General features: G+C 51.6%; 1 protein-coding gene across 5 annotated transcripts in view; it reads left to right on the plus strand.

Moving 5' to 3' along the window:
• Window positions 1–15,507, plus strand: part of CTTN (cortactin) — a 32,030-nt gene that overhangs the window by 9,860 nt on the left and 6,663 nt on the right. For 3 of the 5 annotated variants that reach the window (XM_077862782.1, XM_077862783.1, XM_077862785.1), the window contains exons 6-14: window positions 2,458–2,568; window positions 3,571–3,625; window positions 4,410–4,520; window positions 6,946–7,056; window positions 7,571–7,681; window positions 8,519–8,629; window positions 10,024–10,079; window positions 12,380–12,449; window positions 14,264–14,412. In XM_077862782.1, the coding sequence (XP_077718908.1) occupies window positions 2,458–2,568; window positions 3,571–3,625; window positions 4,410–4,520; window positions 6,946–7,056; window positions 7,571–7,681; window positions 8,519–8,629; window positions 10,024–10,079; window positions 12,380–12,449; window positions 14,264–14,412 (885 nt within the window). Of the gene's footprint in view, window positions 1–2,457; window positions 2,569–3,570; window positions 3,626–4,409; window positions 4,521–6,945; window positions 7,057–7,570; window positions 7,682–8,197; window positions 8,225–8,518; window positions 8,630–10,023; window positions 10,080–12,379; window positions 12,450–14,263; window positions 14,413–15,507 lie in introns of all 5 variants that reach the window. The other 2 variants (XM_077862786.1, XM_077862787.1) reach the window with 2 other exon arrangements.

Raw genomic sequence — 15,507 nt, forward strand, 5'->3', positions numbered from 1 at the left:
TTCAGTGTCTGAGTGTAGAATGGCACTGCCGTGTCACAGTTTGCCATGCTGCACTGTGTTACTGCTGAGTGGATTGGGAGGGGTGCTATGGGCACCCCAAACCAGGTCTGCAATTTGCCTAAGCTGGAATTGGACCAGGGAAAGACACAGCTACAGGAAAGACACAGGGACATTTCCTCGTGGGACTGTCATTCCCAAAGAGGTCTTGACAGGGAAAGCGGGGAGCAGAATAATCTTTGGATTCTTAAAAAAAAAAAAAAAAAAAAAAAGCCTGGTAGCTTTTCACAGTGCAAACAGACAAAAACACCCATGTGCTCAGGACAGTGAAAGAATCAAGTAGGTAGAAGCTTTTCCCATCCCAAACAGCCTGTGGGACTGTGGGCAAGTAAAGCAGAAAGAAGTTGGTTTTCAGTCTGGGTCCCCAGGTCTGGGTTGGACATATGACATATTGGGGAAAATAGTATCGAGGAGGAGCCTGATGACAGTAAGATCTGGTGTTGACTTCTGGCTTCCCTGCTGCTCATGGGACTGCCCCTCTCACCCTCCTAGCACCTTGGCTCAGGCCTTTCTAGTCCCAGAAGCTGCTCTGAGGAGCCCCTTCCTGTTAGCCCACTTGCAGCGTGCATATGTGCGTGCACACGTACACCCACAGACACACACACGTGCCTTCTCCCTGTTGTCCTCCGTTCGGTGTCCACGTTGCTGCCTCTCCATGCAGGCTCTTCGGGGTCGGGGCTGGAACTGTCGTCCTCACCTGTGCCTGGCCAGACACCGCGAAGGTGCTTAGTGACGTCTTATGAGGGCCCAGGCCGCACATCTGGCTGATGCATCCACAAAGGCCAGGCGACTCAGCAAAGCGCTCTCATGCCTCTTGGGCTGATGGAGTGGATAGCGTCCCTTCTAGAAGAATCTAGGGATGCTGATGTGGGCTTGTGGTTCCACCCTCTGTGCTTTCACTAGCTCACAGTTCCTGGGGACACAATTGGACCAGCTATCAGAAATAACTGTGATTCCCAGACCATGTAACTTTGAAGTTATTATTCCAGTTCTTCCCGGAAGTTGGAAAAAGCCCTGAGATCTCTGTGTTAAGACTTGAGGACAGTGTGATGGAGACTTTCACAAGACCTGTGTCTCAGGCAGACACATACCATCCAGAGGAGTGTGGTCTGGGCAGGCGTGACAGCTGCGGCCCCTGTCTGCATGGTTGTCAGGCTCCCTGCCTTTCGGCTTAGGCTCCAGCGGGCCATGGCCTAGGAAGTCGGCCTTGTTCCTGGTCTCAGCCGCACCCGGAACTGGAGCGTGCATCCAGGCCTCAGATGATGCTCTGCCCAGGGCTGACCTTTGGTTACAAACATAACTTTGTCAATCAGGTAGATCTGTTTTGATTAAAAAAAAAAAAAAATCTAGAAAATTGCGAAGCTGTCATTCTGGCTACATTTTTAGAAAAGTTTTCTTAAAACTTTTCTGTTGAGATTGATGTTGGGGGGCTCCTTGGGCAGGCTGCCCCTCAGGGTTGCTCTGTCACACTTTCTGGGTGGAACCCTGGAGGCCATGGGTGCTCCATCAATCCTGACATGGAGCAGACTCGGGGAGAAGAGGGAGTAATGCAGCCCCGGAGTTCCCAGTAAAACTCCACTGCTTTTTTCCCTGGAGTATGATGAGAATAGACTCCTGGGTTGCTTGCGGAGGGTTGACAGTGACACTCACCCTGCTTTAATTGAGCCGGAACCCCGGTGTCCCGTGAAGCTCTGGAGAGACAAGTGGTGGGGCATTTGTCGGGTGCTTTCCAGGACGTGTGACTGTTGGGAGCAAGAAGGAGGGTTTGGAGGTGCCATCCCCATGCCCACACTGTCATAGGGCCCCACCGTCTGTGGTCGCTGTCCACTCTGGGGGCAGAGCTGGCTGCTGGGAGGCTGGACAGGGCTGGGGGCTGCTCAGAGTTTGGTAGTAAACATGTTCAGGTTCATGGGCTGTGGGATCTCAGGCACTTTCCTGAATTTGGTGGCTGTATCTCAGAGGTGGTCTTGCTGGGTGTGTGATGACTGAAGGATACCCCGTCTGTGCCTCTGTTAGGAAGGGATTTCTGGAAAAAAAAAAAAAAAAAAAAAAAAAAGGAAGGGATTTCTGGTACTTGTTTCCAAGTCACAAACATGCCTCCCTTTAGCAGAGCAGTAACTGTGTTGTCACCAGTCTCTGAGGGCAGGCCAGGTGTCAAGGGCCGGGTTCAGGCAGTAATTGGCCTCGGGGTTCTTGACTTATGTCCATCATGTCCAAAGTCCCGGCTGGCAGGGTTTCTGGCAGCTCTAGGGACCCCATCTGTCAGCGTTCACACTGCCTGTGTCGTGGGGAGGAGCCAAGCCTGGGCCACTGGGGGCCAGTGTCGTGGGGTCTCTGCCTGGGGGTGGCGGGTACAGCTGTGGCACCAGCACCTAACACATTCACTCCTCACCATTTCAGTCAGCTGTCGGCCATGAGTATCAGTCGAAGCTCTCCAAGCACTGCTCCCAGGTGGACTCCGTCCGGGGCTTTGGAGGCAAGTTTGGTGTCCAGGTGGACAGAGTTGATCAGGTGAGTGAGGAGTCGTGGGAGCCAGTGCCCGGGCGATCAGGCTGCTCTCTCCAGACTAGGCAGTCTGCGGAGACTCTCATCTCAAGGTAGCTAGAGGTGCCTCAGACATGGCACTGCAGGGTGGGCGTCCTGACCTCGGAACTCCTAGAAGCCCCCCGACGGGGCTCAGGTGATGGACTGGCTGTTCTAGGAGTGGAGACAGGAACGTGGAAGGATCTTTTTTTGCTATTTGCTGTAGAAAGCCTTTGTGTTGGTATCTACTCATCAGGTGGACCAGGGACAGTCTTAGATTTGCCTGAGAATGTGCCCCTGGGGACCACTTCTAGCCACCCTCCCTGACAGATGTCCCTGCGACAGGGCAGTGTTCTGGGCAAATTCAGCAGAGTGCCATCCCCATTCCCGTTTCCAGGACCAGGATCTGGTGTCCAGTTGCTCTTTGGCACCTCTGGGCCTCAGCCTTTCCTCTGATTCACTGATGGAGGGCTGTCAGCACCTTTGTTTTCTGTCCTAGCAGTTGAGGACCTGGACTGTGCAGTTGCAGCCCAGTCTACATTCAGGCTTTGCTATTTATTAGTTGTGGTTTTCTATTAGCGTCTGTTAAACAGGGTGGTGAAGCCCTGTCTCCCCGGGCTGAGCACGCAGAGGCCCCCACTGCACCTGTTCTCATTCCTGATGTCAGCATTGCTCTTGGAAGAGCTCATGTGAAAAGGTTGCCTGTGGCCGTGGGGAGTCGTCCCAGGCTGGCATCGTGGGGCTAAAACCCATAAACAGAACTTGCTGTGCAGCTTGGCCTGCGCAGCCCATGGGGCTCTGGCGAATGTTTTATGGCCCGAAAGTGTCAGATGCTGGAGCTTGGGGCATCAGTTAGACTTGCAGCTGCCTTAGGAAATCAGAGATCAAAAAATAACGTGGCTGGTGTTCTTAAAAATGTCTCATGTATTGTGGGCTCAGATGAACTGATTTGGAGGCACTTAACATGTTTCCTTTTTTTGGTAACTACAGTCTGCTGTAGGCTTTGAATACCAGGGGAAGACCGAGAAGCACGCCTCACAGAGAGGTAAGCTGTGCTGCAGACAGGAGGGCAGCCCTGCCCCGCTGCGCCGGGCCAGAGAGAACACTGTCATCAGAGGCGGTTTCCTGGGGAGGACCATATCACTATGGGGCTCCCCAGGCTGTGGCAGAGGCTGCCTTTTCTTCCTCTGAGCATCGTTGTACCAGGAGAGTCCACTCTCGGGTTCGGCTGGCAACAAGCTCGCTTTCCCCCCAGCCTTGGAAACCAGAGCCTGAGATCACTGTTGCTTTACTGTGCGTGTGGTCCTCACATGGTGCTGGCTAACCTTCAAGTCGTGCCAGTCTTTTAAAGCCTTTTTTTTTCTTTCTTTCTTTCTTTCTTTTTTTTTTTTTTTTAAAATGGAAGCATGTTATTTTTTCAAAGTGCTTGGTGTACTTTTTGTGAGCTGGTTTACGCCTGTGTCTTGCGTGTCATCGGATGCCCTGGGGGTGGGCGCTCTGTCCATCTGGCCTGGCATGGACCTCTCTAGTCCCTTCGGCAAGGGGTTTGAGCTGCACAACTTGCTTTATTTGGACAGTTAATTTCTGCAGTGGGACCACAGCTTCTTGTGCCATTGTGAGAGGCTCCCCTCTTGGGGTTGCAAGGGATTGCGCTCTGAATGGAGTCTGGGTTCACTCCTGCATGACCATGGGGGGACTTTTAAACTGTGCGCTTGATCTCTTGCTGTGTCCTGACTCCAAAATGTTTTTGTCTTGCTCAGTCGAAGAACCGAGGTGACAGTTGAGCCTGTCATCGAGCTTCTTTACTGACTGCCGCCCTGTCTCCTCAGACTACTCAAGTGGGTTCGGTGGCAAGTATGGCGTGCAGGCTGACCGGGTGGACAAGAGTGCCGTGGGCTTCGACTACCAGGGCAAGACGGAAAAGCACGAGTCACAGAAAGGTCAGGCCACTGGGAGCACCACTTCTCCCTGTGTGGGGCCTGCCTCCTCCCTGCTGCGCACTCACAGGTCCACACCAGGGATTTCTCTCCCCATGCCAGCTGGCTTGTGTGGCATTTCTGCTGTTTTTGTTTTGTTTTGTTTTTTTAACATTTTATTTATTTATTCATGAGAGAGAGAGGCAGAGACACGGGCAGAGGGAGAAGAAGCAGGCTCCTCACTGGGAGCCCAATGGAGGAGTCGATCCCAGGACCCCAGGATCATGACCTGGGCTATTAATCCACCCAAGCGTCCCTTCTGCAGTCTTTTTAACTGAAATTGTCAGAGGGCTCTTGTTCTGTTCAGGTCAGCATACATCTGCCTTTTCTGTCCCCATCTTGCAAGGAGGCTGTCAACATTTAACCATTCCTCTTTGGAATGTGAAATTTTGGTTATTTGCAATCTTTGAAGCTAAAAATCAACTACAGTGAATATTCTTGTTCCCTGAGTCTCATAGATTTTTAAAAAATGATTTTTTAGAAGAGTAAATTTCCAGAAGTAGAACTGTTAGGTCAAAGGACGTTGAGTTTGAAATTTTGGTGGCTACTGCAGATTGTCCTCACCAGCTGTGCTGATTTTTCCCTCCATCATTGGAAACCCTGCCTGGCGAGGGATGTCTCCATGAAGGGTTTATAGATGTGGTCCCCTCTTGCAGTGGCCCTGGATTGTTGGTTCTTCTGCATTATTTGTTTCATATGGGCTTCACGTTTAAATATTTTTTTTTTTAAATACCTCTACACCCAACATGGGGCTTGAGCTTACAACCCTGAGATCCGCTGACTGAGCCAGCCAAGCGCCCTTGTGCATTTACATTTTTAAAAATAGTTGCCAACATATAAAAACAGAATTCACATCTTGTTTAAAAACCCAGATTTCTTTAAAAAACAAATATAGGGATGCCTGGGTGGCTCAGTGGTTGAGTGTCTGTCTTCGGCTTAGGTCATGATCCTTGGGTCCCGGGATCAAGTCCCACAGTGGGCTCCCTGCAGGGAGCCTGCTTCTTCATCTGCCTATGTCTCTGTTTCTCTGTCTGTCGTGAATAAATAAGTAAATCTTTAAAAATACATAAATAAAAGACAAAAATGAAAATGCCCATTGGAAACACCATGGGCGTGTCAGTTGCCTGGGAAGTGGCAGTGAGGCCTTTGGGGCAGCTGACTTGGCTGTGGGTGTCACTTCCTGTCATAACTGGCCTGCCCACCCACCCTGAGGCCACAGTCCTGGCACACAGTGTGCCCCACAGGGTCTCTTTAGACTCTGCCTCTTCTACTTGGAGCAAACTTGTGCTCCTCTGCCCAGTATGGTACGCACGGTGCTCATCCGGGCCTGCACTTAGATCCTGCACACTGCTATTCAGATTTTCTCCTGGACATGCCATTGAGGAGGAATGAAAACCGTTTCTGAGAAGTCAGAGAGCAGAAGCCAAAGGGCATGGGGCAGACAGGGTTTCTCTGCAGCCTTGGGCCTTCCCCCAAAGGGTTTGATCTTTGTGGTCTGCTCTGGGAATGTGGCCCTGGTAGAGCCATGCTTTAGTATGGAGATATGTCGGTGACTTAGCTCTGGGTGGAAGTGATGGTTTCTGGAAGATGCTCCACGTCTGTCCTCTTTCTTTGAGGGTACTCCCAGCACACCTCTGCGGCTTTTGTTTATGAAGCAGAGTGACCTTTTATGTATTTATTTATATTTTTTAAAGCTTTATTTAAGGACATAGCAAGAGAGAGCACAAGCAGGGGCAGAGGCAGTGGGAGAGGGAGAAGCAGACTCTGCTGAGTAGGGAGCCTGATGTGGGGCTCGATCCTAGGACCCTGAGATTATGACTTGAGCCAAGGGCAGACACTTAACCGACTGAGCCACACAAGTGCCCATAGTGTGACCTTTTAAAAGCTTGCCTCTATGGCTCTGGTGGCTCCTCTCAGTCCCAGAAGCTTTATTTATTTTTATTTTATTATTTTTTAAAGATTTGATTTATTTATTTATGAGAGACAGGCAGAGGGAGAAGCAGGCTTCCTGTGGGAAGCCTGATGTGAGACTCGATCTCAGGACCCTGGGATCACGCCCTGAGCGGAAGGCAGACAGTTAACCACTGAGTCACCCAGATGCCCCTCCCAAAAGCTTTATAACATGCTTGTTTTGTGATCTCTTTTGGAATGAAGGAAAGATAGTACAGTTGTGAAAATCTGCTGCACTTGCTATTCTTCGTGTTTTTGTTGCTACACACACAATAACACTCTGGAGCGCTCTGTATTAGTGATCTTACAGTGTACCTGAAAGAGTTTTGGCCTGTGTGTTTTGTTTTTAACTGGGTGATAAAAGTACTTTCTCAAAGAATCCACGGCCTGCTCACTGGTTTTGTTGCTGGTGTGTAAACAGTACTTTTCTTGTTTGCAGATTACTCGAAGGGTTTTGGTGGCAAGTACGGCATTGACAAGGATAAGGTAGACAAGAGTGCTGTCGGCTTTGAATACCAGGGCAAGACAGAGAAACACGAGTCCCAGAAAGGTGCCTCCCGTTCTCTCCTCTTCTCTCACCCGCAGCTGGTAATGGGATGATTGTTGGCCGCAACAGAAATGGAAAGCGTAACCAGGAACCCCTAAAGTAGATGCCTCTTTTTAATTACGTTCCAAACTTTGAAATAGCAAGTCCAGAAACACAGCCACTAGATTAAGAAACCGTATCTTGACATGGCTCTGTCCTCAGTACCCCAGCGATGGCTTGTCATAAATAATGGCCATGTGTTGTGCGTCTGTGTTGCAGATAAATTGTGGTGGCTCACTGGCTGCTTTAGGCCGTGTGCCTTGGAGCTTCTCAGGTGAGGTCCAGTCTGTGTTCACAGTCCTGAGGCTGTAGATCAGGCTGTGGTCCAGATGTTTTCATGGAGGTGCTCTTCGTGAAGGATGAGAGAGGGTGGATTCAGTGAGCCGTGTGTGTGTGTGACTACATGGGGAACATGCCCACTCCCTGCCACCTGAGCTCCCCACTGACGTACGGTTGTGGCCTTTTCTTGTGCACATAGACTACGTGAAAGGATTTGGAGGAAAATTTGGTGTACAGACAGACAGACAAGACAAATGTGCTCTTGGCTGGGATCACCAGGAGAAATTGCAGCTGCACGAATCCCAAAAAGGTACATTTGTTTTGCTTACTCCTACCAGAAATCGTTCTGAATTTTGTCTGTTCTCGTCCACAGGCCTATCAATGTGCTGTGTTTTTGCTACCTTTCTGTAATGTGTCGTTTTCTCTCCACCGTTTGGGGTTGTCCTGTGCCTGCCATGTTTTTGAATAACTCCTCAGCCAATGTAGCGATTAGCCCCCTCCGGAGCTGCTGGCCCAGAGGCTCTGTGCTCCCCTGTGCTCCTGAAACACCTGGTGGTGCCCAGGCATCCTGGGGAGCGCTGCTTTCAGCCCACTGATGAATTCTTGTTGATGAAGTGTGCAGGACGCTGCCTCCACTCAGAAGCGTGTTTGTGACAGGATGGATACCGTCCAGGGGACATAGGCTCTGCGGGGTTGGGTGGGGGGCACCACCAGGGTTGACCTGGGCTTGTACCTGCCCTTGTAGCTGGCACACTGGGAAGTGGGGCTGACCCGCAGGGCCCCCATGATACTGGTGTACAACGTGTCTCTTTCTTCACACGCACAGAGATGCCTTCTCGTGTCTGCAGCACGGGTAGGACCCCAGAAGGAAACTTCAAAGCATGGAGTGCTTTATCTGAACTATTTCAGATGCAGTTCCTAACCTGTTTCCAGGTTTTGGCTGAAGTATTAAGAGTTTCAGTTTGTCCTGTAACCTCGGAACTGACTTTGGACTGTCCACAAGCCCGGGAGCTGGCTCCAGCCCCTGAGCTCAGCAGGGCTCTGCTTTCTTTAAATGATGTGTTTGATTCTTGCCCTTGCTCACACGATTCTAACCAAACTGTGTTTCCTTTCTTGGTTTTCTCCACTGTTGCTTGTGGATTTTCAGATTATAAGGCTGGTTTCGGAGGCAGATTTGGTGTTCAGTCCGAGAGGCAGGACTCCTGTGCTGTGGGGTTTGATTACAAGGAGAGACTGGCCAAGCACGAGTCCCAGCAAGGCATAGTCGCTCATCAGCCCCGCCCCCTGCCCCCTGCCTCCCCTCCCGGTGCAGCCACTTCTAGCACAGACTTCATGGGCTCAGCCTTCTCAGTTGCCCGCGCTCACTTGTCAGGGCACATGGGTGTTTTAAACCCATTTTTATGAGGCAGTGGTGCTAACTTGCACCCCTTCTCGCTCCCTTCCCCTTTTTGCCCCTATGCCCTTTAGAACTTGTGTTTGGTAAGCTGAGGCGGCAGTTTGCAGGTTAATGTCAGTCTGACCCCGTAATGTGACTCGTTTCTGGGGTGAGGTGTCTTTGGTCTCCCAGCAACCTTGTCCAGGAGCTCTTGCTGCTGACCTTGACCACTGTGAGTCACTGAGTGAGCTGCCCCATTGCCCCCGGGACAGGGGAGCATCTTTGGTTCAGCCTGGCCACGGGCCGTAGACCCGAGGTGAGGTGGCAGTGAGAGGCCCGAGGCAGGTGTGGTCTGTGTGGTTTCTGTGTTTCCCTGTGGTGGTGTCTTTTCCCTGGGGTGGGGATGTTTTTTGTTTGTTTTTCTTTTTTGGGTGACACCATCTATGTGTAACTTATTCACACAGAGCCAATAGCTGAAAAGCTGAAAAGAGGGCATTTCTAGGTGTATGATATATTGGGACTCTGGCAGATGCCTTTTTCCTTCTTTAATTACCGTCAAAATTTGGACTGAGTTGGTAGAATGGGGAGCACAGCTGGAAAAGGAGTGATGATGGCCTGAGTTCCTGGGCAGAGTTCAGGCTCCTAGTGCCAGCAGTAGCCACACATGCTAGGATCCCGGTGGGGCAGGAGCACCCACTTGGGTCGATCCAGCAGACTGCATGGACACGGCCTTGCTCTACGTGGCATCAGTGCTGCATGGCGGTGTGACTGTCACGTAGATCTGTGTTGCTGTGACATAAGTGTTTGGCTGGTAGAATTTTCCCATGGAATTGTTTTTTCTCTTAAAAAGCAAGAGAAGCCTGCGGTTGAGCCTCCTTTTAGCACTCAGTAGAGCAGGACGTGGGAAGGGATGCGGATGGTCAGCTGTTGCTGGGCGGAAGACTGTGCTCTTGAAGCGGTGCATTCCCCGGCCCATGCTGTGGCCTCCTCGCCCTCACCGCCTGCCAGCCCGTGCCCGGCACCCTTTCTGTCCCTCGGGAGAATGCGGAAAGCATGCACACGCCTCTTTCCTGCCTCACGCCTGCCTGTCTACTGAATACCATTGGTAGAAACAAAACTCACCTTGCAAGTAAAGACCCATTGTGTGGCGGTTCTTGTTTCTTTTTGCGCTGGGTGCATTTTCTTGGGCTGTTTCTGGATCTGTCTGCATGCCTCTGCTGGCGGTACTGTGCTGGTCCTTGACCTAAGAGTAAGTGTTGTGTTGTGCCATATTTCAGACTACTCCAAAGGATTCGGTGGAAAATATGGGGTGCAGAAGGATCGGATGGATAAGGTGAGTATTTCTGACCCAGGGATGAATGTTTTTTCCTGAAAGGTTTGGGGATTTACAGAGCTCTTGGTATGTGCTGCTGCTCTGTGGGTGGCCTCGGGGCTGTTGGCTCATGTTTTCAGTAGTATGGGCACTTGGATGGTGCTTCCTGTGTGCCAGGGCTGTCCTCTCCCAGTATCTGCTGTGAGGCAGATACTATCCCTGCCTGTTTTCTAGTTGGGCCCCGGCCAGGCAGGCTCCGTGCTTAGCCACAACACCAAGGCATGTGGCTGGTCCACCGTTGGAACCGGGGCATTTAGCCTTTAGGCCAGCACAACAGCCCAAGAATGTGTGTTTGTCTGAATTCAAATTAGTAGTAAACCAGATTGGAAATTGAGTTCCTTGGTAGCAGAGGCCATGGTAGGAGAACTCATTGGCCACATTTGGGTGGTGGCTCCCATGTTGGAGCATGCAGATCCAGAACATCTGCCTTGCTGCAGAAGGCCCATGGGACAGGTTGTCTAGGGCTAGAGCTTAACTGCTGGGCTTTTCTTACTGCCTTCCCCTGGGGATACATTTATTCCTCTCCCCAGGGACTTTGTCCATTCCAGTGGCTTCAGAGTCTCAGCAAGTCAGTCTTAAACATCTGTTGGATGATGGTTCGCATTTATAGTCCAGCTCTGTCAAGAGTGTTGGGTTTATGGGCAGTGTGCAGCTGCTCCACTTGGAACTGGGAGGCCTCTATCCCTTCAGTTCAGCTCAGCAAAGGCCATCCCACCCAGGCCTGTGCCTGGCTCACGGTCACCGATGACAGGGCTGGTCCTTCTGGAGTCCTTCCATTGGGCTCACAGCTGACCATATAGATGTTGACACCCGGGGGGCTCCATTACGTGACTACATATAGGCCCTGGGAGCTTGTGGCAGGGTACAAGGCTTGGAAAGGTATGGTGACTACCCAGGTTCTGATAAATGTGTACAGGAGATTCACAGTCAGGCGGTGACTTGAGGTCATACCTGAGAGAGGTGGGGTTGCTGGGACTTGTGTCTACATAGTTACTGGGACTGATGGAAATGGGTGAGGGGTGCCTGGCAGGCTGGACTGAGGAATGGGGAGCAGAATCTGCGCTGAGGAGGAGCAGCAGAGGGAGAGGGTTCTGGTCAGTAAGGAGGAGGTAGGGGTGTTGGAGAGACAGCACAACTAGGACAGAAGCCCCCAGGGACGATTCCAGGGAGTATGCTGGAGAATTGGAGACAAGGCAGGCTGTGGTGCAGCTGGAGCCTGGCAGTCACCCCTGAGAGCAGCAGGGATGGCTTGGTGACCCCCGGACTGGGGCACAGCTGGGTTGGAAGGGCTTGTGTATGTGGAGGGTGGGGGGCAGGTAGGGTCTCGTACCCTCGTGCCACCTGTGCTGCACTCCAGGGAGGCACGCGCACTCCTCAGAGCACTGCTTACCCTCAGCTTCATGCAGCCAGGTGAGCTTCAGCTACTTGCCTCCTCCAGGCCCTTTTCCTTCTCATGTTGTGAGTCCGAAAAGCAGCAGTGTCCTGAGCCCCTGTTGTGTTTTTCCAGGAGGTGTTTACTCACAGGGAAACTGAGGATGGCCGGTGGGGCCTGTGAACCTGTCTGTGTGCATCTGGGTGGACAGTCTGCTTTGCTCTGGCAGTTGGATCCCCTGCAGGACGGGAATAGGGGATCTCCCACATTGGGAAATGTGGACGGTTGGGCCCCGTGAGGCTCCAGCATGGCCCAGGGTGTCGTCCCCAGCAGAGTGGAGGCATTGGGGCTCCCTGCAAACACTCAAGCCTCTCTTGGTGGCCAGGGAGAGGGGGTTTGAGAAGAGTACATACTTGGGTCATGATTGCACGAATGCCAACCTGCATTTTTGGGGTGGGGGGGTTTGTTGACCGCCTTTCAGAGCAGGTTTAGCAAATACGGGACGAAGTGACTGGTTTCCCGTACACCCATGCTTTCGCCCATGCACAAACTCCCACAACCAGTTACCAGCATCCCCTAGGGTGATGTGCTTGTTACAGCCCACAAGTCTGTGTACACATGTTTGTTGCCCAGAGTCCTTAGCTGACATTGGGGTTTGCTCTTGGCATTGTACCTTGTGTGCGTCAGGACAGATGCTTGTACCCTCCCGTGCAGTGTCATATAGGGTAGTCTTACTGCCCTAGCCCTTCCATGCAACGGCAGAGAGGTGGATATGAGACGCTGGGCTCCCTCCATGATTCTTTTGGAAGCTCTGGGGGAGGCAGAAACCCTTTCAGGGTATGGAGAGTAAGAAAAGTGCTCCCCTGATTTCTTGCTTCTGTCTTGGTAGAATGCTTCCACATTCGAGGATGTCGCCCAGGTGGCCCCTGCTTATCAGAAGACTGTCCCTGTCGAGGCAGGTAAGTTGTGGCAGACACCAGGACGAGCTCCTATGCCATGTAGTGTTACCATGGTGGGTACCATGCAAGCTGGGAGCAGCTGGAGAGCACCCTCGTTCTGTTCACTTTGAGGAAGGGATTTTGCTACACCTTGATGAAAGGCCTGGGTGTCCCTGCAGATGCAGCATGTTGCAGCGCTCTGGCAGCGGGGGATTGGTTTGGTGGGGTGCCTCCCAAAGCAGAGCTGGGCTAAGCGCCCATCCACAATGGCCCTCCTCACTGCTGGGGACCAGGTTCTGGGAGGTTCTTGAGGCCACAGACCCCCCCTGCCCCCAGCTGGCCAGTTGGGCCAGTCAGCTATGGCTGTGATGTGAGGAGTGTGTTACTCACCTGTGTGGAAGCTGAAGTAGATGCTCTTGCCTTTTCTCTCTGTGGGCCCTGTGCAAGGCTGCTGCCATGAGAGAACGCGCCCTATACCTGCTTCAGCCCACGAGCCACACTCTAAGAGTATTCCTGAGTCGGGGGAAACATAGAAAGTGGTAAACGGACAATGGGCAGGGCATGCTTTTTGTTTCCTGTGGACGCCCTGGGTCAGTGGTTCCCAGACTTGGGGGTGTCAGAACACTTCAGCACTCATAGGGATCGTTTGTGGGGCTTGTGTCTCCTGATCGTTGTTGTAGTGAGATTAAAACAGAAGAATTTGAGATGTTATTAATTCGCTTAAAAACAATGAAACATCACATGTTAACGGTAATACTATTAATGGAAGAAGTAACTACATTCTCAAAACAAAACCCTTGCAGAAGCGTGGCATTGCTTTGCTGTCCATAAATCTCCTTAGTAAAAGATCTTTGTTGTTAGAGCTGGTTCTGCATCTGATCTGTTACGGTGAATTATGTTTTGGAAGAAAATCTGGACTCCCCCAGACACGCTGTTGGAAAAGAGAAGGGCATTACTGTAGCTTCTCCGGTCACCACGGATGTGCCTATGTGATCCTGCACTGGGACAGGCAGTGCTTTCCTGCTTCTCTTAGAGGGTAGACTCCCTTATAAACTGCGTGATTCTCGAACACGCACTGGACATTTGCAAAGTACTAGACTGTTGAGCTACGCCAAACTTCCAAATGTGTCTTTTCAGTCTTTGGTACCCCCAATTACATTCATTAATGTTATCAGTCGTATTTAAGTCCTCAAGTGAAACTGGGAAATTGTCAAGTTTTCCACAATTCTGACTTTTCTTGAAAACTTGATTTTTTTTTCCCCATGACAACAGATACTGCCGTTTTCTTGACATGATAGATTGAGTTTATTCATTTTAGAGAGAGTGTCTGCCAAGTACCAAAAGGCACATACCCATAGTTTGTCAGTTACTTGTGTTCCGTGAAAAATCAGCATAACTTGCAGCTCAGCACACAAATGGTTTTCCTCAAGCCACCACAGAACTTGTGTGTATGCCCCCCTCCCGTCCACCACAGGAGATTGGCAGGTGTATGCTCAGGGCTTGAGATTTATAGAATATCAGTGCTTCGTACAGTGTCCTCAAAGGGCATTGTTAGGGAAAATGTCCTTTTTCCCCTCCTAAATATGTGCTGGTGAAGTACTGTTTGGAATATAACAATATTCCAGATACCAGACTTCGATGTCCGGCAGTCCTGCAGAGTGTGCAGTAGATGGAGGCGCAGCGGCCAGTCTGGGACTTGGGGAGGTGACCAAGCTGGGGGACGCCTCCCTGCCAGGCTGGACCCCGAGGGGCAGGCCACCCTGGTGCAGGGTTTTGGTTGTGGGAGAGACAGTGCTACTCTGACACCAGGCGTGCATCTTTCCTCCCCGCTGCAGTGAACAGCAGAACAAGTAACATCAGAGCCAACTTTGAAAACCTGGCTAAGGAGAAGGAGCAGGAGGACAGACGGAAGGCAGAAGCGGAGAAGGCCCAGAGGATGGCAAAGGAGAGACAGGAGCAGGAGGAGGCCCGGAGGCAGCTGCATGTGAGTGTGTGTCGTCCTGGGCCTGTGGTCTAGAAGGTTCTCAGTGGAAAACGTTTTGAAGCCTCGTTCGAGGCTTGGCTCCTAGGAACTGTAACTCTCAGCCACATGTACTAGCTGGTCAGCCTTGCTGCTCCAGTGCCCTGGTGACCTGCAAGCCCACTGGCCTCTGAAATTCTCCCTCCTCTGAGACCCAGGCCAGATGTGTCCCTGACAGTCTCTCTTCTGTCCTGTCACCCTCTGGAGCCCCTGTCTTGTGGAGAGAAGGCTGAGATACAGAAGGAACTCTGTGTAGGGCATCAGACCCGCTTTCTGCTTTCTTTTTCAACTCTTGGTGCTTTCTGTACCTGGGTCTCTTGCGTTTATTTGTGTGTGCTTCTTTGCCCTGCCTGTCTGCCGGAGGGGGTTGGCGCGGGGGCTGCGGGCGGTGAGCGGGAGGGCCTGTGCGCCTGCCTTCCCCAGGCTTCTCTCTGAGCCTGGGTGTCCACATTACCCCCTGCGGACCAGGCAGCCTGCGCCCAGCAGCTCCCCGTGCTGTGGCCTCGGGTTCTGGAGCAGGATGAACTCCCACCTGCTCTCAGATAGTTACGAAGTGAATCAGAGAAGAAAGCCCATGGAGTTCTTTCATACCCAGAAAGCTTTTTTCCACCCTATAGACCTCTCCTCCCCAAAATCAGTAGTTAGGGCTCGGAGAACCCCCGTCGGGCGGAAGGGGGGAATGGATGGTTGAGGTGGATGGTGCGGTGGGCACCAGAGATGTGAATTAAATACGCCCTGATGGTTGTTTCATCACACACAGAAGAAGAACAAATTTGTAGAATTACCTCTTTTTACCGTTCCATAATCACTAGAAACTTTGGAAGAAGCCTAGAAGTTCGGTTTTCTTTATTCAACACATGAGTATTTACTCTAGAAGGCGCTTTTCTTGATGTGTCTCGGTCTTTTCAAATGATTAACAACGCCTTGCTCATGTTATGTCTTCAGGTTGTAACTGCTGGGTCCCGTCAGCAGGAGCAGGCGGCTTGCAGAGGGGGAGGGCATCGCCGCGGTTCTGTCCTCGCACCTTTCTCTGGCGCTTGCCTCGGCAGCACATGTACT

This window comes from Canis aureus, chromosome 21 (assembly GCF_053574225.1).
Source record: "Canis aureus isolate CA01 chromosome 21, VMU_Caureus_v.1.0, whole genome shotgun sequence".
Lineage (NCBI taxonomy): Eukaryota > Metazoa > Chordata > Mammalia > Carnivora > Canidae > Canis > Canis aureus.